This window comes from Cricetulus griseus, chromosome 7, assembly GCF_003668045.3.
Source record: "Cricetulus griseus strain 17A/GY chromosome 7, alternate assembly CriGri-PICRH-1.0, whole genome shotgun sequence".
Classification (NCBI taxonomy): Eukaryota; Metazoa; Chordata; class Mammalia; order Rodentia; family Cricetidae; genus Cricetulus; species Cricetulus griseus.
Window position 1 is genome coordinate 69,722,124 of NC_048600.1, and position 26,100 is coordinate 69,748,223.

The 26,100-nt window shown below is 44.3% G+C and overlaps 1 protein-coding gene across 2 annotated transcripts in view; it reads right to left on the reverse strand.

Moving 5' to 3' along the window:
• Nucleotides 1–26,100, reverse strand: part of Glra1 (glycine receptor alpha 1) — an 82,410-nt gene that overhangs the window by 26,876 nt on the left and 29,434 nt on the right. For both annotated transcript variants that reach the window (XM_027426210.1, XM_027426209.1), the window contains exons 2-3: nt 23,626–23,753; nt 15,215–15,282 (exon numbers count right to left, since the gene is read on the reverse strand). In XM_027426210.1, the coding sequence (XP_027282011.1) occupies nt 15,215–15,282; nt 23,626–23,753 (196 nt within the window). The remainder of the gene's footprint in view (nt 1–15,214; nt 15,283–23,625; nt 23,754–26,100) is intronic.

Consider the following 26,100-nt stretch of genomic DNA (forward strand, 5'->3'; position numbering starts at 1 on the left):
TACTGAGTCATCTCTGTAGCCCCCCTTTCTTTCTTTCTTTCTTTCTTTCTTTCTTTCTTTCTTTCTTTCTTTCTTTCTTTCTTTCTTCCTTCCTTCCTTCCTTCCTCCCTCCCTCCTCCCTCCTTCCTTCCTTCCTTCCTTCCTTCCTTCCTTTCTTTCTTTCTTTCTTTCTTTCTTTCTTTCTTTCTTTCTTTCTTTCTTTCTTTCTTTCTTAATTATGTATACAGTGTTCTGCCTGCATGTATGCCTGCATGCCAGAAGAGGACACTAGATCTCATTACAAATGGTTGTGAGCCACCATGTGGTTGCTAGGAATTGAACTCAGGACCTCTGGAAGAGCAGCCAGTGCTCTTAACTGCTGAGCCAGCTCTTGAGTCCCCCTTTTCTGCTTCATGACTGTGGCTGTATTGTGACTAGGTGTTTCAAGCTCTTATTGCCTTCGTTTCCCCACCATAGCAGACTGCACTTTTGAAGTGTGATCCAGAATAGACCCTTTCTTTCTCCCTTAAGTTGTTTCTGCCAGAGTATTTTATCATAGCAATGAGAAAGTAGCTAAGATACACGGCCATTTGGCTTCCACCTCACTTCATTTCCTTCTTTGTGTTGTGTAACATTAGAAGTTGTCTCATGGTCAGCAGAGCTTGTTCCAGTCAGTGGCAGGGTTGGTATTTGAACCCAGGAAGTTAGCGCCATCCAAGCATTTAACCAGGCTCTCTCTGAGTTCAATGGCAGGAAAGTGACACAGAGTTCCCTGTCCTGACTCTTAGTGTTCACTTTCTGATTTGGTGGAAGAACCTGGCCCATCCCGTGAGCTTCCTTCAAGTCTAGAGCTGGTGGGTGCCCCATCCTTTCCTGGTTTCACTTAGCCTTCTGGATAGTGTACATTCAAGAGTGTTAGAGGCACATCCCACTGTTGTGTCTTGTGCTATCTCCCTTTTGGATGCCCTTTGTGAACCTTAACCTTCCCTGGGTGCTATCGTAGTGGGATAGCACACACTCAGCATTACTTTTTCTGTCAAGAGCCAAGAGGGTGGTTTGGATAAGTTGAGCTAAGGATCCTTGCTTGTCTCTATGGGATCAAGAAATCCTGGTATGACTCCAACAATCATATAAAAATGCTGACAGCATGTACTTTGATTGGATGTTGAATATTTGTTAGAACTTTAGATGATACCCATTTCACAGGGAAGAAACAAATCCATTGGATTAAAGCAGAGGTCAAGTTCTTATCTATTTTTTAAAAATACTTATTTGTGTGTGTGTGTGTGTGTGTGTGTGTGTGTGTGTGTGTATTTACATGTGTGTGAGCATTTGTGTGACACAGCACATATGTGGATGCCAGAGGACAACTTGGGAGTTGATTCTCTTTTTCTGCCACATGGGTTTAGGAGATTGAACTCAGCCTGTCAGACTTACCTGCAGACACCTTGAGCCATCTCACCATCATGAGGTCAGGTTCTTACCTGAAGCCACACAGCTGGTAAGCACTAGGCTGTATATATGGGGTTTGAGATTTTTGGTTTTCAGTTCCACACTATTTTGATAATTGTATAATGTATTTTAATTTCTGTTTCATAAAAGTAAAATTGCCAGGCATGGTGGCACATATTTTTAAAACCAGCATTTGGGCTACACGATAAGACCTTATCTCCAAAATATTTTTTAAAAATGGCTTTTCAAGACAGAGTTTCTCTTTGTAGCCCTGGCTGTCCTGGAACTCACTCTGTTTAGACCAGGCTGGCCTCAAACTCACAGTGATCCACCTGCCTTTGCCTCCCCAGTGTTGGGATTAAAGGCATGTGACACTACTGCCTGGCTCCCAAACAGTTTTTTAAAGCCAAAAAGTTCCATCTACTTTATCTTAAGTCTATTTTCAATATTGATTATTACATTAAAAACATTTAAGTGTTTTAAAATTAAATATTTGCTATTTAAATATTAAATATCCTGTTCAATATTTTAAAATGTTACTCAATATGAAATGGATGTAAATTTTTTTTTTAAATTCTCTGCCAGAAATGAAGGAGGGAGAGGAGTAGGCAGGACCGATCAAGACCCCGCTGAGCTGTGTCAAAGTTGGGACACAGTGTCTGATTGTCAGTGTCAGGACTCTGGTTTGGGAGATAATTGAAAATATGGGTGAATTCCTAGCTGGCTGTTGAAGGGTTTAGACTGAAGGATTGTTAACCTTGAAAGACAGCCCACAATGGCAAGACGTGCCACTGAAGTGCTTGGAAAGGCAATCACCAAGAAGACTGAATGGAGGCTGGGGAGGTTGCTCGGTAGGTAGGGTGCTTGCTTCACAAGCATGAAGACTTAAATTTGGGTGCTCAGCATCCATGTAAAAGCCAGGCACTATGGTGTACATCTACAAGCCTAAGGTTGGAAGGGTGGAGACAGAAAGATTCTGGGGACTCACTGACCAGCAAGTCTAATTCTACTGGCAAGTTACAAGGGCAGTAAGAGATCCTGTCTCAAAAAAAAGTGGAGTGGAATAGAGGAAGACGCCTGGTCACCTGTGGTGATCTCTGAACTTCACAGGCACTCACACCAGTGAGCACACATGTGGGTGCTGCCCATTCCTCAAAGGCAGACCAGAAATGTCTAGCATTCTTCTCTTCTATGAAGAAGGACCAAGACATATTTGCTTTTGTAAGAAGGAACACTGGAATGAAGCAGGGGACCAATTAGTCTTGAGAGCCATGGAAACTCAGGTTGACAGTCTAGAGAGGTGGTAACAATGCCCTGTGACCCTGGTTTCTCAGCCAGGGTTAGCTTGGAGCCAGGGGGAAGCCATGGTGCAGGGCCACAGCCAGCAGATCTCTAGAAGTGGCTCCTAGCTACAGGGGAGCTTTGGACCACAGTCCTCAGCTTTGAGGTTAGTTTAGGGAGCTCCTGGAGTCTATGCACAGCACAGCCTCCCTTGGGCTTGAGCTGCTATGTTCCAGCATCATATTGAAAATGGAGCCACTATTATGTGTGCCTCCACTGTGACAACACCTCTCCATTCCCAAGGCTCCACCAGTATCCCACTATGCTCACACAGAATCTGCCAGACAGGCCCAAGAGGATATTTGTGACTGTGGAACTCAAGCCTATATGACACTGCACTTTCCAATAGACAGGTGGTCCAGTCCAGCACCAACACTCTCACAAGACTGTGGAATCTCTATATCCAAGGTCTGAGGCCCACTTCAGCTAGCTGCTCCCACTCCCAACAGAGCTGCACAGCAATGCCCCCAGTCATCTGGAGCCCAGGCTCTTGAAGAACTCACAAATCTCAGTTATTCTTTGTGTTGTTTTGAGACAAAATAATGTTGCTCGGGCTTGAATCCAACTGGTTGTGTAGCTGATGATAATTCCATAGTACAAGAAAAGGAAGGTCATGGAGCAGGGATTTGGCAGTTAGTGATGCTGTATCATCTGAGGGTCAGGGTTTCCATGTCCCAATGGATACTGACTTATGTATGTTTACAATGAATATATGTGTGTACATGTTCACGAGGGTACATGCATGTAGATGTGCACCTGTGTAACCATGTATGAGGAGGCATGAGGTTGGCATCTGGTGTCTGTAGGCCTCGGCTTTCAGCAGGATCTGTGGCTTCCCCTGGCCTCAGTGGCTGTAAAGTCACGTCTCTTTCAGTGGTTGAGGCCACAAGGCAGTACACTCTCTAAGCTAAGCGCAGCCGCCTTTGTGACCTCTCTCCACTGCTGCCACCATCTTGCCTGACCAACCGCTGCCAAAAACCGTGCAGACTAAGTGAATGCCTACGCCACCTGCTGGTCTAAGATAGTTACTGCATCTGGAGTAGAAATCAGGTAAAATCATGGCAGAATATTAATCATTTGCTAAAATTGGTAATATTTTTGCTTATTACATGAATTCAATGTTTGAGGAGGATGCTAATCTGCAAATTACCAGTCTATATGCAGTAATGGCAGTTAGCTTGCTGGTACAAATAACATTCCTAGCCAGAGACCTCAGGAACAGGGACAAAGATAACCTCACTACCTGCTTGCAGGAAATAACAGCTTTATGCAATGAGGTTTTGAAGAACAGATTAGGTCAGGCCACAATTGTGCAGCAAGTGGAACAGAAATTGGATGATAAGCTTGGCTCTGTGTCCAATATGCTAAAGACAGAGCTGTCTGTTACCCAAGATGAGATGCAGCATATTTATGATAAGATAAACACAGAGAGATCCTCCATGTCTGAGGCATTAGAGGCTAGGCTGTCAGAAGACCATGATAAACTAAAGAATATCTGTAGCCAGTTAGAAACTCAGATAGGCTCTGTGACCCAGAAACTAGATGGAAAGGTGCAAAATACCCAGGATAGGGTTGAATAATTGGACAATGCCATTCAAGCAATTATTGAAGCATCTAAGGTAGCAGATCACAAATTTGAGTCTAGATTCAAATGTTTGGAAGATAATTTATAGAACAGGGCTGACAGATTAAATAGGTCCATATGGTCAGTTGCTGAGGACTCAAAATCAGCAAATCATGACCTCGAATCTAGACTCCAATACCTAGAAGGCAGTTTCCATACCATCCAGATGCTATCTAAAGATGAGAGTATTAAAGACCTAGAAAAACGTATAGAGGAGCAGTTAGAGCAATTTACAGATTCACTAATATGCTTGGAATCTTTTATGATGCAGGAAATTGAAACTTTTCATGAGGATATCATTACTAGGCTTAAAGATCATTGGGATGCCTCAGAGGCAGAATCACTCCTATCCGAGGCACCGACTCCACCCAGGTATCATGACTATTCTTCTAAGGTTGTTACTCGAACACCATTAGTCTACCCAGCTACCATGGTAGAAAAGCCATCTTCTAAGAAACACCCTCAGGGACAGATGGCTTATGTACGGCAACCTATACAGCTGATGGATCTTAAGAATATTAAAGAATCACTTGTCTCATATGGTCTCCATAGCCCATACGTAAAACAGCTATTACATTCATGGGCAACCTTTAACAGGGTGATGCCCACAGATTGGGAACTATTGGTGGCAGCTGTACTTGAGAATTCATGCCAAATCCAGTGGAAGGCATTGGTCAGGGAGGAAGCGAAGCTCCTTGAGCATCAAGGCATAAAGGAAGGTTATAAAGCCCCCCTAGATAAGATTCTTGGTGAGGGTATTTATGCTAACCCACAGACTCAGGTTGAATATGACGACCATATACTGTCCCTATGGAGGAAAGCAACATTAAATGCCTGGGATAAGGTTCTTGAGCCAGGAGAACACCTAAAAGCTTATACCAGAATAGAACAGGGACCTACAGAACAGTTCCAGGACTTCTTACAAAGGTTAACTAGGGCAGTAGAATTACAGGTAACAGATCCAGAAACAAGACAATCAATTATACATACAATAGCTTATGAAAATGCAAACCCAATATGCAAAAGAATACTTTTGCCTTTAAAGATCAGCTCAGCTCAGCTAGAAGAATGGGTTTTGCATGCAGCCAATATTGACTATAATGTGTAAGATACTGGAGACTGGGTAGGAGAAGCCATCTGGATAGGTTTAAAAAGGCAACAGGAGATTAAAAGTTCTAGAGGTGAGGACACAAGGGCTTGGGAAGGAGAAGCACCTTACAGAGGTCAACATAGGTACCAAGAGGCTAGAGGTTACTACTACTATGAACCAGAACCTTGGGTAGGAAGAGCCTTCCCCAGGAGACCACTAAGGTGCCAGGAACCTAGATGTTTCAGCTGTGGTAGAATGGGACATACCAAGAGAAATTTTAGACAAACAAGTTCTAACAATGCTTCATAGGAAGGCCACTGCCTTCTGGATTGTGTAGAAGATGTGGTAAAGGCAGACACTGGACCAATGAATGTAGATCCACCAGGGACATGCAAGGAAACCCGTTAAGGCCGGAAAACCCCAAGGCGGGGACTCAAGAAGTCCCCCGCATCAAGAAAGGTCCAGTCATTCCCAGTAGCAGTGGAAGACAATCTCTCACAGTAAGAATAGATAGTTCTTTGCCTATTGTGAAAAATGATACTGCTATAGATGGCAGTTTGAATAGTGATGAAGAATCAAATGTGACAGGACAAAATGAGAAACGCATATTTTGGCAAACTTCTATTAATGATAAAAGGCCTCAGTGAAAATTAATAATAAAGTTATTACTGGCTTAGTAGACACTGGGGCAAATGTGAGTATTATTACCCAAAAGTCTTGGTCTAAGAAATGTCCTCTTAGAGAGGCGAATGTACAATTTTTAGGAATTGGAACTCTATCTAGAGTTTGACAGAGTGTTAACTTGGTGGTCTGCATTGGACTGGAAGGACAGAAAGGGAGACTGAAACCATACGTGGCAGATATAGCTATAAATCTCTGGGGTCGTGATCTCTTACAGCAATGGAATACTCAGATTAATATTCCTCCAGTGTGGGATACAAATTATGTACAATCTTTAGATAGTAGAAAAGATCTGGTAAGACGCAATGGAAAACAGTTACCAACCATCCAGGCTGTACAGAAAGTAGGTACAAATGATAGACCTTCGGAGGAGCCAAAGGCCCTGCCATTGAAGTGGCTTACAGATGAACCTGTTTGGTAGGACAATGGCCTATGACCTCTGAGAAGCTAGAGGCTTTAGAAAAGTTAGTTAAGGAACAGCTAGAGGCTGGACACATAGAGGAATCTACCAGCACTTAGAATTCTCCTGTATTTGTTATCAAAAAGAAGTCAGGTAAGTGGAGAATGCTGACAGATCTGAAAGTCATAAATAAGGTAATTCAACCAATGGACTCTCTGCAACCTGGAATGCCGTTGCCTTCCTTGATACCTAAAGGATGGCCAATCATAGTCATTGATCTGAAAGACTGTTTTTTCACAATAATGTTACAGGAAAATGATAGAGAAAAATTTGCATTTACTGTACCAACTCTTAATAACTCACAGCCAGTTAGGAGATATCAGTGGAGGGTTTTGCCACAAGGAATGCTAAGTAGTCCTACTTTGTGTCAGCACTTTGTACAGCAACCTTTGGAAGTAATTCATAAGAAATTTTCACAATCTTTTGTTTATCATTACATGGATGACATTCTTTTATCAGATTCTAATAAGAAACTTTGAAATGTATGTTTGAAATGGTGAAGGAAGTTCTGCCTCATTGGGGGTTACAGATTGCCCCAGAAAAAATACAAAGAGGAGATTCTATTAACTATTTAGGTTACAAGATAGCCTTACAAAAAATCAGACCTCAAAAGGTACAAATTAGAAGGGATTGTTATTAAACTCTTAATTCTCTTCAGAAATTATTAGGGGAAAATTTTCAACTACAGACTATTATTGGTGTAGAAGGACAAGACTTAAAGCATTTAAAAATGGCCCTTAAAGGTGATAAGGACCTAAAAAGTCTGAGAATATTATCCGCTGAGGCAGAAAAAGAATTACAATGCATAGAAAACAGAATATTGGATGCACATGTAGATAGGATAAACCTTGATTTAGATTGTATTCTGGTTATCTTGCCATCCAGAGAATACCCTTCTGGGATTCTGATGCAGAGGGAAGACACAATATTGGAGTGGATATTTCTGCCACATAAACAGAATAAAAAGTTAAAGACATATATAGAAAAGATTTCTGATTTGATTTTAAAGGGCAAATTAAGACTTCATCAACTGACTGGAAAAGATCCAGCAGAAATGATAGTACCTTTAACTAATGAAGAAATTTCATCTTTATGGAAGGATAATGAATATTGGCAAACAGCTCTTACTAACTTTTTGGGAACAATTAGCAACAATTATCCCCAAACTGACAGAATTAAATTCATAAAAAGACAGTCTGGATTTTTCCACGTATTGTAAGACAAACTCCCATTTCTAGAGTTCTTACCTTCTACATTGATGTCAACAAATCAGGTAAGGCAGGTTATAAAGCAGGTGAGGTAAGTAAAGTACCATATACATCTGTACCATATACCATATTCAAAGTACATATACATCTGTACAGAAGGCAGAATTATATGCAGTTCTCATGGTACTTATGGATTTTACAGAACCTTTTAATATAGTTACTGATTCTCAATATGCAGAGAGAGAGTCGTGTTACACATTGAGACTGCAGAGTTCGTTCCTGATAATACAGAATTAACTTCTCTGTTTATACAATTACAGGAAACTATCAGAAACAGAAGTAATCCTGTATACAGTACACATATCAGATCCGATACGGGTCTGCCAGGCCCACTAGCACAAGGCAATGATGAGACTGATTGTTTATTAATTGGAAGTATGCAAGAAGCCTCACAATTTCATAAGAAACATCATGTAAATAGCAAAGGTTTGAAAAAAGAGTTCTCCATCACTTGGCAACAAGCCAAGGAGATAGTGAGAAACTGTCCTACTTGTTCCTTTTATAATCAAACTCCATTGGCAGCAGGTTGTAATCCTAAGGGCATTCAGAGAAATGAGGTTTGGCAGATGGATGTCTTTCACTTTGCAGAATTTGGAAATATGAAATATGTGCATCATACTATAGACACATTCTCAGGGTTCCAATGGGCTACTGCTCTTAACTCTGAAAAAGCTGATTCTGTTATTACACACCTGCTAGAGGTGATGGCAGTTATGGGTGTACCTGCACAAATAAAAACTGACAATGCTCCAGCATATGTCTCCACAAAAACAGTTTTTCAAATATTATAACATAAAGCATGTCACCGGTATACCACACAATCCTACGGGACAAGCAGTGGTTGAGAGATCTAATAGAACACTTAAGGAGATGCTCCACAGACAGGCTTGGAAAACAAAACCCCCAAACAGAGGTTGCATAATGCTTTATTAACACTCAACTTTCTTAATGCCAATGAGAAAGGACAAACAGCCACAGAAAGACACTGGACTATGGAAAAAATTGCTGAACTGAATTAGCTGGTATACTTCAAAGATGTACTAACCTCTGTATGGAAACCAGGACATGTGTTACGTTGGGGTAGGGGTTTTGCATTGGTTTCTACAGGAGAAGAAAAACTTTGGATAACATCAAAGTTGATCAAGATTCGAGTTGAAAAGGAAAAACCTCTCGATGAGGAGAAATGACAGGTATTCTACTAAGGTACATCTTATAAACTAAGTAGAAACCTCTCAAAGGAAAGGGAAGTGTTTTGCTTTTATCTTCATAGGAAAACTCGTCTTCAGAAGGCAAAGGATACTACATGGGTAGATACTTAAGAAGAGAAGGTAGCTATAACCATCAAACAAAAGGAACGTGCCATACGGTAAACATTTCAGCTGTCTCTCAGAGAACTCTATTTCTCTTTATTTCCTAGTCCCTATTCAATTAAACCAATGCTGGATTTAGAGGTGGATTTGGCTTTCCTCCTCTAAAATTCAAGCACGTTGTTTAACTGAACTTTAGAGTTTCTGTATTGTATCAAGAAGCCAATTGATGTAATACAGAATAAGAGAAGAATTTGGGGACTGTCTTTGTCTTTTCTTGGCTCTTTCTTTCAAGGTATACACTCTCTCATAATCATTATTCTCCCATGGTTGCCTTTTCTAGTATGCATACTTACACAAGCAAACATTTCTCTGCTAACATTTATGTTTGAGTCCTACACAGCCAATGAAGACCTGCCTGACAGCAATCCCTGGACACCCCAGAAAGAAAATGGGCCACACCTACTTGACTGCCCTGGATCCAACTTGCTCCATTTCAACTGACACTCCAGCCAGAGCTTCGAGTACTGACTTCAATTAAGTTGAGGATTCCAACCTAGATCTTCAATCAAGTGGATCCCATCTAACATGGACTGGATACAATTCATTCAAGACTTTCACTATACTAACATTTTCTTCCTACAGGACCCCATGAGGCTATCATCGTCCCATTTCAGCAGGAAGTAACTTGGAGGATGTTATGCCTCCTTTCCCCCATTGTTGTCACTTAGGATAGTATGTATACCTAGTTAGGGATAGCTTCCTATTGTTTATGGTTGGGATTGGAAGGAGGTGTTCAGGCTTAGACACCTCTTTCAGATGACTTTAGGGTTTAGTTAAAATAGATAGTTAGGATGTGACATAAGCAGATTGTTGTATCTTCTTATATCTCACCTTTATGATTGTTAATTTCGGATACTTTACACTGTTAAGTTTTAATCCTCTTTTAGACTAAACTGGAATTGTAGGGGATGTTGTAGCCATACCTGCTTAGGGGCTGGCTACAGGTGTGCCTGACCACGCCTGTGAGGACGTGGTCAAGGTGATGTAGGGAGGTGGAAGAGTGAGGGCTGCTCACGTGGCGGCCCTGCTTTCGCTTTCATCTTCGGCTTGCTGTACTTACTGCTGCCCACCGGCTGGCTAGGTCACTCTGTAAGTAAGGCCTTTCCCTATTAAATTCCCTTGTATTTTTACCTGGCTCCACATTGCTAATTTCCCACATTAGGTGTCTTTCTTGGTTGCTCTCCACCTTATCATTTTGAGACAGTGTCTCTTACTGAGACCTGAGACTTCCCAACTAGCTGGCCAACAAGTCTCAGGGATCCTCCTATGACCACCTAAACAGTACTGGGATTATAGGTGTGTTATATCTATCTTTTTATGTGGATGCTGAGGATTGGAACTCAAGTCAACATGCTTACAAAGCAAGCATTTTACCTACTGTCTCCATACACTTATTCGTTTATTTTCATGTGTATGTGCATGTGCTTGCATGAGTTCATGTGCTGATATCACGCATGTGCCTGGTGTCCCCAGAGACCAGAAAAAGGGTATAGGATTACATGGAACCACAATGCAGGCAGTTGTGAGCTGCCATGTGGGTGTTTGGAATTGAACCTGGGTCCTTTAGAAGATTGGCCAGGGCTTTTAACCATGGAGCCATCTCTCCTTTTAGTCATTGGAAAAGCATGGTAATGCATGTGTGTGCATGCTCTCTCTATCTCATACACACATTCATACACAGTCACTAAATAAATAATGTAATAAAGTTTCCTAAAAGGGAAGGAGACACTGGCTGACTCTCTTTCATTCCCTTCCTCTCTCACTCTGTAAAGGCAAGGCCTGAGAGGATGCTGTAGAAGATAGCTTTGTCTACAAGCCAGGAAGCCTGTCTCACTGGAAACCAATCCTGACAGCACCTTGACCTTAGATTCTAGTTTCCAGAATTGTGATGAAGTCAATTGTTAACGTTTGGGCAGCCCACTCTGCTGAGGAATACAGCAATGCTCAGCCTTGCAATGCATCACATCTCCCTGGCTACATGTGTTGATATGGAAACCGAGTGCTGAGCTGGTATTCGAGGACCAGAGCCCTGGAGAACCCTCTGCTTCACAGCAGAGTCTGGATGAGGGAGAAATGCACCTTTTTTGTTGGAAGACACATTGTTAGCTTCCTCATCCTGGGGAAGTCTAACCTAAGAGAAGTCAAGCAGAACCAGTCAGAGCCCTAGAGCTCCATGTCACATTTAGCATACACAGGGCTATAAATAGGGGGGAAAGAACACAGAAGGCCAGATCAGCAAACAAAAATAAGCAGGAAGGCATCCTCTTGTGCTTCTGTGTTGGAGTCCTTGGTTGATAGCTCAGTGGTTAATGAGTCTTGTACTTCTGTAGCAGTCAGAGAAGGCTCACATGTGTGAGCCTGTGCCTCTTGTAGAATATTGTTTTAACTAGGCAAATATGTGTTATATTTGCTTATGCTGCAGAATATTACTTTAACTGTGTAAAGGTGTGTTGCATTTGTTTATGCCATACCTGCTTAACAATACAAGGATGTGTTACACTTGTCTGTGCTGCCTTAGTTCAATTATGAAAAGGTGTGTTGCATTTGTTTCACCTTGCCTGCCTAAGGCACCTGATTGGTCTAATGAAAAGCTGAATGGCCAGGGAAAGGATAGGCAGGGCTGGCAGGCACAGAGAATGAATAGGAGGAGAAATGTAGAAAGAGAGGAAAGGAAAAGAAATGAGAGACAAAGAAGGAGCAGAGAACGAGGGAGACACCTGGTGCCAGAAGCAAGGCAGATGCCAGTCAGCCATAGAGAAGCAATGAAAGTAAGATATACAGAAGTAAGAAAGGTAATTATCCCCGAGGCAAAGGTAGACAAGCAGCTTAATTTAATTTTAAAGAGCTAGGCCGAACATTCAAAACTAATAATAAGTCCCTGTGTCATGAATTGGGAGCTGGTGGGTAGCCTGTGAACAAAACCAGGTCCCCTGAGGGAAGAAAAGGGAGAAGGAGGGAGGAACAGAGGGAAAGGAGGGAGGGAAGGGATGGCTTAACCAATTGCTTCTAGGGCTACAATAGTCTCCTGTTGTTCTGCAGAACCAACAGAGCCTGAAAAAGTTCTGACAGGGTGACTTCGTCTATACTGCTATAACCCCTTGGTGCCCAGGCAGCTCTTTGTGTGGAGCCATGGGGATCTGTGGTCAAGAACAGATGTGGCCTCTTTCTGCCCCCCCCCCCATTCATTGCCTGTCAGTCAGTGAGCTTCCTCTCAGCACAGATGCCCTTAATGAAACAAGACAAGCAAGTCTGGATGATCCCAAAAGCATAGGAAGGTTGAGAACTGCCGTTAAAAGGGAGAAGAAAGTCCAATGAGACAAGCTTTGGTTACTGTACAGAAATCCTTCTGGGTTTCTGGAACACTGTTTTGTGCCATGTGACCTTGCCTAAGTATACTCAAACTCACAGAGATCCTCCTGCCTCTGCCTCCAAAGTGCTGGGACTAAAGGTGTGTACTACCATGGTAAGTAATTTCTACATTTTTTCCCTCTAGGTCTGAGATTTTAGATTTCTTTCAAAGTCATATACAAAGTAAATTAGGCAAATATATATAGGAAGATAATGAAAACATGTCATAGTATCTTAGAGTATGTGGGCTGGAAGTGGGCTGCCTCTGTTCTGCTTGACAGGCAGCAAAGCCTGTGTCCTATAGGTCTTCCCAAGGGAAATGTATTGTTAGTCCTTCATTCTCTGAAAATTGACATTTCCTTGGACTCTTCCTGTGGGCTGTCCCCAGAGTCATCATCTGCTGTTTCCCCCTTAGGTACTCCGAGCTTGGTGCTATGGTTGGGTTTCCACCTTGCACCTGGGCTCCAGGGACCTGCTTGTCTCCACTTCCTCCACACTGAGATGTGTGTGCTAACATGCCCAGTTTTTAATGTGGGCTTTGGGGAACTGAATTCAGGTCCTCATGTTTGTGTGGCCAACATTTTTACCAGCTGAGCCACAGTCTCCCCACACTACACCTTGGCCCTGTCAAGATAAGTTTCTTTGCAAGGGGACAGATTTTGGTCTCTTTGCCCCAAGAAGAGTTTAGTGATTTTGCAAGTCAACAATGGGAGGAATAGGTCCAGTGTGTGTAAATGTTGAGGACCAAGCAACAGCTGGGCTCAGTGAGCAGTGCATCTGCTTTGGCTTGTTTATTTAATAGAATGATTGAGTTTCTGCAGCTGCATCGCTGTTTTGGCTGCTGAGGTTGGGCACTTCAGGAAACGAGACAAGACTTCAGCTGGCCATGAACTCCCAGTACAGTTCTGGGAGGGACAAACAAATAGACTGGTACAGTGATAAGTGTGACTGGGAACTGTACCAGAGTAGAGATCTGAGACTCCAGTGAGGGGCTCCTTGAGGTGCTTGGCTGGCTTTGAACCTGCTATGTAGCCAAGGATGACCTTGGACTTCTGATCTTCTTGCCTCCATCTCCTAAGTTCTGGAATTAGAGGTATGAAATGGCACACACAGTTTATGTGGTGCTGGGGGATCAAATCCAGGGCATCTTACATGCTAGATAGGCACTGCACCAATTAAATTGTATCTTTAGCCCCACATACAAAGTTTTCTAGTCCTGCAGACATTCATGGTGTAATTGAAGAAAATGAAGACAGTATTTTCTACTATAATTTTTGAGTGTGCATATTTCAAATCAGTATCTTTGTGTTGCACTCTGTTGGAATGTTTGATTTTGCAAATTGCTATTTAGACTGCTGAATTGAGTTTCATTAAAAAAACAATTGAATGTGTTTTGGTTTGGGATTAGGGCAGAATTTCCAACAATTTCTCAAAATGTTTTAAACACACACCTGCCACTTTGGTACTGTGTGTTGGTGTGATGTATATTGATGGCTTCTGGCACTGATGGTTCTGAATCACAATATTGACCTACTCTGGAAAATGCTGACAGTGCCTTGTATCCTACAGTGTAAAGTATCTGGTCAGAATTAAGTTTTGGGGGCTGGGGAAGAGTGATTCCCGTGCAAGCATGGCCTTTAAGTCATTATCCCCCTGCCTCAGTTTCTTGAGGATTACAACTTGCTATCATTACAGGTGTGCATTTCCACAGCTGAACATATTTTCCTTTAATCTAGACACCCTGTTGTTTGCTCTCTGTGTGCGTGTGTGTGTGTGTGTGTGTGTGTGTGTGTGTATGTGTGTGTGTAAATATGTGCATGTATTTGCATACACTCACACAAGTGTATGGAGGCAAGAGGTCAACCCTGGGTGTTGTTTCAGAGCCATCCAGCTTATTCTTGAGACAGACTCACAAGAACCTGGTGCTCCCCGTTAGGCTAGTCTGGCTGGCCAGCATGCCCCAGGCATCCATCTGCCTGTCTCCACGCTCTTGGTTGTCAGTGCTGGGATTAGAAGTCTATGTCACCACACCATCCTTTTATTTCTTTAAGTGGATTCTGGGGATTGAACTCAGGTCTTTATGGCCGAGCGGCAAACACTTCAATGACTGATCCACTTCCTGAGCCTTGTTGTTTAATTTTTTTTTTTCGAGACAGGATTTCTCTGTGGCTTTGGAGGCTGTTCTGGAACTAGCTCTTGTAGAGCAGGGTGGCCTGGAACTCACAGAGGTCTGCCTGCCTCTACCTCCTGAGTGCTGGGATTAAAGGCGTGTGCCACCAACATCCGGCCAGTTTTTTTTTTTTTTTAACTTTTAAAACTTTTTTGTGTAATTTTTTTTTTTTGTTGTTTTGAGATAGGGTCTGGATGGTCTTGAACTTACTCCATAGAGTAGGCTGGCCTCAAACTCATAGAGATCACCCTGCCTCTGCCTCCTGAGCCTGGGATTGTTGGCATGTACCACCATGCACAGCTTCCATTGTGACATTTTCATACACACAGATATAAGGTACTTCTTGTGGCAGCGATACACAGAGTAGAGGAGAAACATTCTCAGGGCAGCGACACCTACTGCAGGAACAGTAGTTGCTATAACGTACTCACCATGGTTGTCTCAGCAATGGAGCCAAAGCTGTTGATGAAGATGTTGCAACTCACGTTCACAGGGGGACCTGACAATCAAGAGAGAGAGAGTCCCACTGAGTTTCAGGCTGCAGAGAAACTAAAATCAAGGGTAGCCTCATGACAGGGTCTAGGAGCACCCTGCTTGTTCTCTACCCCACCCCTAAGTGCCTGGGATCCCCAGCTTGCATTTAGCATCTCTGCCAGACTAGACTCCCCAGCTTCCAGGTGAGGGCCAGGTACACCTCAGAGGAGGCTGAGCCAAGCTGTGCATTCATTAACACGGTGTGATTCATCATTCTTCCATCTGGCTGAAATCCCTTCCCCAAGCCCCATCGGTGCCTTCTAATCTGTGTCTGAGATATATTTATGGCTACAGCATTTGGAGGCCATCTCAGGAATTGCAAGGGACAGCAGGTTCTTTGCCTTGAACTTGTGAACTGAGGATGAAGGGGTGGTGATGGGGATTACCAGGTGAGGGATCTGGAGGGAGCCTGACAGACAGTCCACAAGCCTTTGTTAAGTACTTTGTGGACAAGTTGTTTTTCTTTTTCAGTCTTGCTATGTCCAGAAAAGAAGGAAGGGAATGCTGCTGCCTTGGTACTTGTTTCTGGGTGACACTCTTCCTGGCTGAAGCTGGGGCTTTTCATTTTCACACTGTGAATGACAGTAGTTACCAACCTCTGAGCTGCTTCAGTAGACCTTGACTGTAATGGTCTCACCGTGTCCTCCCAATGGCTCGGTGAGAAGGCTGCAATGTTATCACCTACATTGTGCAGAGTAGGAAACTGAGGGCCAGAGAGGCCAAATTATTCATCTCTGGCCACACTGCTTGAGAATGATGGAACTAGGGTTCCAGTTATGATTTGACTAATTCTTAACAGCAGGTTGAGGGGAGGAAGAAGCGGGGTTATGTAGCCAGAGGCAGAATCTCTCTCTCTCCCTCTCTCCCTCTCTCTCTCTCTTTCTCTCTCTCTCTCTCTCTCTCTCTCTCTCTCTCTCTCTCTCTCTCTCTCTGTGTGTGTGTGTGTGTGTGTGTGTGTGTGTGTGGTGTGTGTGTGTGTGTATGTGTGTACATGCACAGATGGAGGTCAGATTGCCATCTGGGCAGTACACACTCATTATTTCTTAGGTACCACCCACCTTGCTTTTGGGGATAGAGTCCCTCAATGTATTAGCCACTTTTCTGTTGCTTTGATGGAACACCATGATCAAAAGCAACTTTAGGATAAAAGAGCTTTTTAAGGCTTATGGTTCCAGTCACATAAGAGTCCAACATGGCAGAGGGGACATGGCATCAAGGGGTAAGCATGACAGCATGGGAGCAGGAGCAGAAAAGCCAAAAGATCACATCTTTAACCTCAAGTATGAAGACAGAGAGACAGGGAGAGAGAGAGAGAGAGAGAGAGAGAGAGAGAGAGAGAGAGAGAGAGAGAGAGAAAGCTAGGAGTAGGGCAAGACTATATGCTCTTAAAGTTGTCTCCCAGTGACACACTTCAACAAGGCTCAACTTCCTACACCTTCCCAAACAGCACCACCCACTATGTTAAAGCCCTACGGCGGGGGGGGGGGTTCTCATTCAAACCACCAAAGTAGGCTAGGCTAGCTGGCCATCAGGCTCCAAGGACCCACCTGCCTCTACCTTCTAGCATTAGAATGATGTAATCTGACTGGTTTTCACCCTGGTTCTGGGAATTGAACTCAGGTCCTCAGGCTTGCAAGGCAAGTACTTTACCAATTTAGTTATCTACCCAGCTTTCCCCACCACCTTTATGGCACAAGTCTTATCCTGTAGCCCAGGCTGATGTGGAACTACTGTGATCCTCTGCCTCTCCCTTCTGAGGGCTAGGATTTCCAGGCATGTTCTATCATGTCTGGAAGAATATAGGAGATTAAACATGGGGTTTCCATATAAGCAAGCATAAAACAGCTAGAGAAAGGCATAGCACCATGAGCAAGAGGGGTCAAAGGAAGAGAGCCCAGCTGAGAAAGGGTCTGAAGACAAAGACAAGAAGACTTCAGAGAGGAGGTGACCTTAGTTTGACCTTGAAGGTGCTTAGGACTCAGATAGATCTTAGACCTTCACTTGAAGGGTAATAATTGTGAATGTCTCCAGGGCTTATCTCTTGTTGATCCCAGGAGGTGCTGAGGCACCAAGAGCATAATTGTCCCCACTTCTCAAAGGTACACAGGGGTTTTAGTCACTTATCTGGGCTCACTGGGTAGAAGGCAATTAGAGCCAGGACTTGAACCGAAGTTTTCTGATTGTGGAAAGAAGAGAGTGGACAGCTTTATGTCCTCTGGTTCCCAATCCATCATGTCCATCTTCAAAAGGTAACCCATAGCTTGCACATAAACTTAGCTAAGATTCTCTTTCTCTTGGAAGGCTTGGTGGATAGGAGGAAGCCTTCTCTTGGGGTGAGAATCCAGGTCTTCCCTCAAAGCAGTGAGTGTCAACCTCTGGGGTATGCGTGCTGAAGGGACCAGCTCCCTATTTCAGCAGCCATAACAGCTGAACATGTGCTTGCCTGACCTTGTCTTGGTCACTAGGAGGTCAGATGCCTGCCCATTTCGGCATCCATGACAGTAACACGTGCTTGTCTGACCTTGCCTTGGTCACTAGGAGGTCAGATGCCTGCCTCATGGCAAGGAACCAATCAGAAGTTAGCTGGTGGTGCTATGCTTTACAGCTCTGGGTGTGCTTTACGGACAAGTGCACAGCAATGATGCACAGAGCATAGCAACCACCCTGGGAGGGCCTATGGGCCATAACAACCAGTTGACCAATCAACACAGGGCAAACCCTCCAAGCCTGGAGGCACACCAATCCTGAGCCTGTGCGTACCCCTAGACACTCCCCTTACGCTGCCCTATAAAATCTCTATGCAGTAACTTCGAAGTGTCTTTCCTAGCCACCTGCCATGGTGGATGGGTGAAAGGCCTGAGCTAACATGGGGTTAGCTCGTTAAACAACTACAATAAAGCCTCTTGCTGTTTGCATCAAGTTTCTGTCTCTTCATGGTGATTGGGGTGGCCGAGGTCCTGGGCTGAGATCCTGGGGTCCTGAGCCTCTGGGGGTCTTACAGTACAACCCCAGCCTCACCTGCTCTTGGGGAAAAGGACAGACTCTTCTATTTTCTGAATCTCAGTGCCCCCAACAGTTTGGAGGGAAGGCTGGACATTATTATTAAAATCATTATTAATTATCATTATCTTTCTCATTGTCCTCCTAATCTTCTTTTTTGGAAGCAAATTTATTCAACACTGGTTTAGAGGAATATTAAGGAAATCTGCATCTCAAATATCTATCTTCAAGGGCTCAGGGAGTATCAAGAGCTTTTAGGGATACAGGGGTTTCGGTTAGACAGTGGGTGGGAAATCCCACAAGTGGGTGAGTATTTATCATTGAAGGGCCTCCCTTCTCCTCCTACTTCTCCTTTCCCCTGATACCCAGTGCTGAGGATGGAACTCAGTAAAATAGCCCATGCTAGGCAAGAACTCTGCCACTGAGCAGCCTGGACCCCCCCCCCCCAACTTCTTCTTGAAGAGGCCTCTGGCCTCCTGGGACATCTGCATTTCCTTTTTAGATGAACCAGTTGGTAAGAAGAAGAAAAGGCCTGGGAGTGTGTGTGGGGGGAGGAGGGCATTCCAGAGAATATTATATATGAAGGACGGACAGGACAGTTAAAGGATAAGGGAGGGGTGGTAATGAAAGGGTCAGTGGACAGCCTGTGTGAGGCAGAAATTGGTGAGGGAAGCTAGCTGGCCTGTCTTATCTCTAATGGTTTAGCATCCTCTCAGGGAAGCTAGCCTATAGTCTAGATTATGGGTTAGTGGGACCCCGGTTCTTTCCATCACTTCACCAATTGCTTTCCAGACTTGTGTGTGGCTGAGGCCATCTGAAAAATTTTAATGGCAGATCCCTTGAGTTGTGGTGGCCCATGCCTGTAATCTTAACACCCTAGAGGCTGATACAGGAAGGCCTGAAATCTGAGGTCAGCATGGGCTCCAGAGTAAGACTCCTGTCTCAAAAAAACCCAAACCAAATCAAAACAGAACAAAAATTGCAAGGCCCTTGGCTCAGACCTTAGTGGTGCCTCTTAACCGAAGGTCTATTGTCTAACAAGCCACCTGGGTGATTCAAATGCATAGCTAGCTTTGGGGGTTGCTGGGAAGGATCACACCTCCCCCCATTCAAAACCCAGTGCCTTCATCACTGGATAGCTCTGCATATTAAAAGTATTGTTTGCCTGTGCTGGGCGACAATTTGTGGTTTGTTAGGGTCACATAAACAGAGGCTTGTTTCCCTCAGCCATTTAGCCCCAGATCCAGGTTTTTCTTTTTATTTAGCCTTGTATCGTTTAGATGCCCCAAAGAGTTACTGCTCATGCCTTGAGGTGACGCACATAGTGCTGCGAGCATCCAGCACTGTGACTTCCATATAAATGAGATGCTGATGTATGAGTGTGAGAGGGCACCAGCCAAAAAGACCCCATGGGGAGGTTTGGTTCATGGATATAAATCTGAAATTAAATTATTTTGAGAAAATTACAATCCGGTTGCCATTGGCAGCAGGATAATGTATATATTTCATTAAATATTAAAGTTTAATTTTGCTTTTGTGTATGTGTTTGCATTGGGCTATGCCCCTGGTCCTGGAAGTCACTGCAGCATACAGAACCTTAGTCCAGGCAAAGCCTCAGAGCTGGGAGGGTCTGGTTCTTCTCTTTGCATTCCTCTTTGGATGCTAAGACAGAGGCTCAGGCCCAAGAAGGGATCTCTCAGGGTTGGGGGGTGCTGGGGGGGTGGGGGTGTATGGGGTGGGGGGGGTGGGGTGGGTAGATGGGTGGGAACATAGGCTGGATAAGTAGTCTTAGTGTTATTTACATCCATATTAGAGTATGAATTGACTTTGGGCTCTGCAGACCAAGTGTCTGTAGTTCTTGGCCACCTCAGACTTCAGGCTGGCCAGAGAAGTTTGCTCATGTTGTATAGGAAAGCTGCAGAGGGAATAACTACTAAGGCTTCAAACTGTGTGTGTGCATTCGAGCACGTGTGTGTGTGTGTGTGTGTGTGTGTGTGCGTGCGTGCGTGTGTGTGTGTGTGTGTGTGTGTGTGTGTGTGTGTGTGTGTGTGTGTGTGGGCTTTGGACTCTGAGCTGCAAGGTCATTTTAGGAAGGCTGGGGTTTTTCTGGGCTTTGGAAGTCTTGTTTGAGTCTGAAGTGAGATAAGGAGAGGAGGTGGGTGCAGTAGGTTTACCTTTCTGCTTTAGTCTTAAAGGGAGGAGCAAAACCCTACTCCTAGCTCCTGGGTTAGAGCTGCACCTGAGATGACCTTGCTTCTAGCCAGCATGGGCTGAAGGGGGAGCCAGTGGGGAGGAGGAAGATGGCGAAGAGATTATGTAGCCCTATAGATTTGGGACTCAAATGTTCTAAGTAAGATTTTCAGAGGGACACAGAGGTGCATGCTGTAATCTCAGCACTCAGGCCTCTGAGGCAGGAGGATTTTGACTTTGAGCTCAGCTTAGGCTACACAAGCTTTTTGAGGGCCTTCTGTGTGTGAAGTATGGTTGCATGCACAAAGAATAGCCCTTGAACCTCGGAGGTAACTCTTTGGAGCATCTGTATAGTATGAGGCTCAATGCAGGAGGAAAATAAGCTCCTGTTTAGGTGACCCTACCATTCCGACAAAATGAATCCTTGACAGACAAGTCCTTGATATGGTGAAGTTCTGAAAGAATCCACCAGGGGGCGTTGTGGACTGAATTCCTAAAAACATCTAGCTAGGGGCAATTGGTGCCACCTTGGTGGCTAAGGTCGGTACTCTCCTCTGCCAGAATTGGTTTGGCTTAGTCAATGGTATTATTAAAAGATGTTATTTAGTGTCAGTTTCAGGGATTTTGACATAGAACCTCAGACTTAAGTCCTTCTTACCACAGTTTTTACTCCTTCCTGGAAGCCCCGAGCAAGAACTGAGGAGGACTGGATCTTGGAGGGACTCGTGTTTTCTATATTTTAATTATTTATTTGGATGAAGAGAAGACAGAAGGGAGAGGTAGAGGTTGGATATCTCTAACTATTGCTCTAAACCTTATCTTTTGAGGCAAGTTCTCTCACAGAACCCAAATCTCATCAATGGAGTGCTGGGGGGCCAGAGACCTGCCTGTGTCTGCTTTCCCGGTGTTACAGTCATGTGTGGATATGCCTGGCTTTTACGTTGGTGATGGAAATCTGAACTGCAGGTACTTTTAACTCACTGAACTGTCTCTCTAGCCCCCAAGTTCTCTCTATTTTTCTTATCTTCATCCTGTTCCAGCTGTATAGCTGATCTGCCCCTCCAGACATCTGAGATTTTAACTTGGGGAAGTACTCCAGCCAACTCTACTAACAAGTGTCCTGCTCCTAGGAGAACCAGGGTGTGCAGGCTAGTTGTCTGTCAACTTGACACAAGCTAGAGACATTTGGTGACTTCAGTTGAGAAAATGCCCCCACCAGATTGGCCTGCGATGTACTTTCCTAATTAGTCATTGATGTAGCTGGGCCTAGCTCACTGTGGGTGATGCTACCTTTGGAATGTAGTTTTGGGATGTTTAAGAAAGCAAACTGAGCAAGCCAGTAAGCAGCATCCCTCCCTGGCCTCTGCATCAGTTTCTGTTTCTAGGTTCCTTCCTGGAGTTCTGTTCAACTCTTTCTTCACTGATGGACTATGATGTGAAAGTGTAAGCTAAACCAAATTCCTTTCCCTCCAAGTGTTTTTTTTTTTTTTTTTTTTTTTTTTTTGGTTATAGTGTTTATCACAGCAACAGAAACTCCAAGAAACAAGGCTGTGCTAATGCTGATGGAAGGGTGGTGGGGGGACCAATGAAGGTGCTGGTAGGGAACCAAGGCTAGGAGGTAGGCATCCACACAACTCCCCAGGCATCTCCCAGATCACTTTCTGTCTGCAGAGACTTGTGAACAAAGTGGTCAGAGATGGGGTATAGGGAATGGAATGGGTGGGTGTGTGGGTATGTGGAGGTAATATAAGAGCAGTCAGAGGAGGGGGTGTGGGGAATGGGATGGGGTGGCATGTGGAGGCAATATAGGCACTCAATAGATAACTGTTCCCAGATGTCAAATCCATCTTTGCTCTTGGACTTGAGCCACACGAGTGACCAGAAGAAACACCCAGAACCAAGGATTGATCTTACTATTGCTGTCTCTTAGAATAAGATTTTTATAGGGTGCTGTGTAGAAGATGTGGGTACATGGGGTCCTAAGAGGTTTTTAAGGCCATGTCTGCAGATTCAGGTTACTTAAGACAGCATTCAAAGTTGTCAGAGAACACAGAGCCCTGATCTCCTCTTGTTAGTGGTAGTAAGGTTCCAATGGGACTATGATTGAAGAGAACTTTGTCCAGCTGCCTGGACCAGCATGTATACTTTGGCAGTGATGGACCCTGAACATGTTTTGTTTGAATTTACATGATTTAAGAATGAGAAATTTCTTGTAGGGCTCAGTTTTGGGTCTTTCTGGACTATTGGCTCATCTGGCCACATGGGGCTCACATTCCCACAGGGGACCTACTGTCATTCATAGGATCCTGTGACTCTTTTTATCCACTGTATCTACCTGGTGGTGCCTGACCTTTGGCTGGAAAGACCCATCCTGAATGTGGGCAGCCCCATGTCATGGGCTTCCATCCTGGACTGAACAAAGAGGAGAAAGGGAGATGAATCACAGAGATCAACCTTGCTTCTGGGTCTTCACCACCAGATGGACTGTGTCTCCCCAGACTATGAGCCAAAACACCCCCTTCTTCCTCAGGTTGCTTTGTGTCACAGCAAGAAGGGAAATCAGAACTCTCCCAGCTTCATGAGGCATGTGAAATGGTGAGTCTCATTTAGACAAGGAACTTGCAGAATTGTTTGTTAGTCTGTGGAGCCTCCTGCAGGTGGGTTTGAGCAGGACAAACAGAAGTGGTGCTCTTTGGGTGAAGGCTGAGGTGGACCCAGTCCTCACCCATGCCTTCTCAGGACTCCTGGTGGAAACCTAAAACCCCAAGAATCCTGCCTCACGACTATACATGCAACCAAGTTTGCATTGCAGAAATGTGAAAACTGAGACCCAGCTCACAGAGGGTCTTGTGCTTCAGCCAAAACTTGACCCACATTCCTTGTTCTACTGTCTATGATACTAGACAGTAAAATAGACCTTAATTCACTTACTGACTCCCAGAAACCAGATATACTATTGAGTTGAATTCTCTGAGGCTCTGTCTGGACTTGTTGGGAAAAGAGATTGCATCGATTAGCAATGTCTGCCTTGGGTGGAGAAGGAAGTGTGTGTGGGGTCACAGCATGTGTAGATCATGGGAGAATTTTTCCTGTGACTCTGAAAGAAATGTTTTCTTACCTTTAAAGTTGGGCCTGATCCTGGCATCATATCCAGAAGTCCTCCCCATGAGCTTATCCAGGAAGTCCGATGGTGACATAGGCTTGGGTGCAGAGCGTGCAGCTTCAGCCTCCTTGGAAGCAGCAAGGCTAAGAAGAGAGAAAGAAGCACAAGGTTGATACTGGCTCTTCTCCATGCTCTGATCAGACACCAGCCTTGTCCATCCATGTAAGACCCCGGTAGTGTTTTGAACTTGAGCTGATCTGGAAGGCACAGGCCATACTGTTTACGCAGCTCCAGTGAAAGCCAGCCTGGAGCCTGGCAGACAGCCAGTATCTGACAGCTTGAGAAGTCTCGGACTCCTCACAGTGTCTGAGATCATGAGTCATCACAGTGGCTGCTGGGTCTCCTTGAGAGAGGAGGCTAAGGGGTTGGGTCTGTGTCTCCATTAAGGAGGAGTGTGAGGGGGTCAGTCTGGCTGGCTCAGCTCTGCTTTGGGTACCTGAGCTCTCACAGGTGTGTGGGCAGTTAAAGGATTTCAGAAATAACATAACCATTTCCTTTCAAGTCCTTCTCAGAATCCGCTATTGTAAAAACAAGTAAATAGATAAATAAAAGTTGCTACAGTCAAATGCATATGGAAATACAAATTCAACAAGCTTGATATACTTCTGCACATGGGTGCAGAAGAAATCCACCATTAGAAACTGGAGTTGGTTCATATCTGTAACCCCAGCACTCCAGAGTCTGAGGCAAGAGGATTACTGTAAGTTTGAAACCAACCTGTGCTACGTAGCAAACACTACCCCCAAACCCCCAAAGTCAAAGAAAAAATGTGATTTCATGGACGTCTTTCCTTCTGAGCACTTCTCTTTTTCTTAACCCTGTGCTTAAAGTCTGTACCAAAATATCTTCAATGACTCACAACACTGCTTACAAAAAGGGGGTAGGGTGGGCAAAGTTGAGGCAGGGTAGTGGAAGGTGCAACACAGGTACCAGAGTTGATCAATTAATGCTGGGGACCAAGAGTTGGGAGGTTGGAAACCAAGTGTCTGGTGGTGTTCTAAGGTATTGCTGTCAGGTCTCTTTTTCCCTAATAAGGTAGGTTAGTAATGTTTAAGCAAAGTCCCAAAGGTGCCCAGATTTCAATGCAAGTCACAGTTGGAGGCCTAAGAGTTGAAGAGCAATCACTTGGGTTGCTCTGGGTCCCTAAGAGGCCTGAAGTCTACAGCTATACTCAGATGGAGGAATCCATGTGCTGCCCTGGCAGAATCATGTGGGTCTTCAAAGATGAAGGAAACAGAAACAGAGTGAGGTGTGTGTGTGTGTGTATGTGTGTGTGTGTGTGTGTGTGTGTGTGTGTGTGTGTGTGTACGCACGTGTGCGTGCACATGATAGCCATGTGTACCCCAAGGGTCCGTACTGAACTTGACTCCTTCTGTGCTTGCCTTCTTTCTTGAACCTTTGTCTTCATTGATGGAGACTGACCCCAGGGTTCTGCATACATTAGGTAGGCATTCCATCACTGACCAATTCATGCCTTACCCTTGCTCAACTCCTTCTCTATTGGCATCTTTGCTAATTGTCTAATGATCTGCTGTAATGGCTGCTCAACTCTGCACCTCACCAAGTCAGGGCATGTACCTTTTCCTTCATGTCCCGCTGCAGCCCAAGTTTACCCACCAAATTCCAGGCCACTGATTCCTTCCAGACCCTACCAATATCCCTGCTTCCTAGGACTTCCAGTCAGTGTCTCCTGTGTTCCCATCTTCTTCTCTCCCTCACTCTCCATGTCCTGTTAATCCATGAGACGGCTGGTATACTTTTATTTGTGGGGTTGTTTCTTGTCTCAGTTTTCTGTATGACAGGATCTCAGATGTGCACAGTTACACTGACTTTAAAATTTTTAAATTACATCTGTCTGTCTGTCTGTCTGTCTGCCTGTCTGTGTGTGTATGTATGTGCATATATACATGCATGATGATCAGAGAACAACTCAAAGGATTCATTTTTTTGTCTGTCCACTGTGTGGGTCCTGGGGATCAAACTCAGGCTATCACTCTTGATGGCCAGCACCTTTACCCAGCGAACCACTTGCCAGTCCCAACTGTTTGTTTTTGAAGCTGTATCTGTTTATATCCCAGGGCAGGGATCATATAATTTTCTTTTATTTATTCCCTATTTGTTCTCTAATCCCCCAGGTGTCTACCCTGCTGTCTCAAACTTAATTGGTGCTCAGCCATTGTGTGGTGACTGAATGATGATCAAGCCACTCATTAATTAATCAAGTATACCGGCTAATAGGAAGTGTTCGTAAATATTGGTACATGGGTTAACAATTTAACAATAATTAGACTATTATACACAGTAATAAAAACACAGACACAGTCTGGTGTTTCTTAGGAGATTTGTAAGGTATGCTGGGATTTCCTGGATGTCCTTGCTCAGGCTCTAAGAATGCCCTATTTATGTCTCAAGGAGCTGTACTGGACTGAT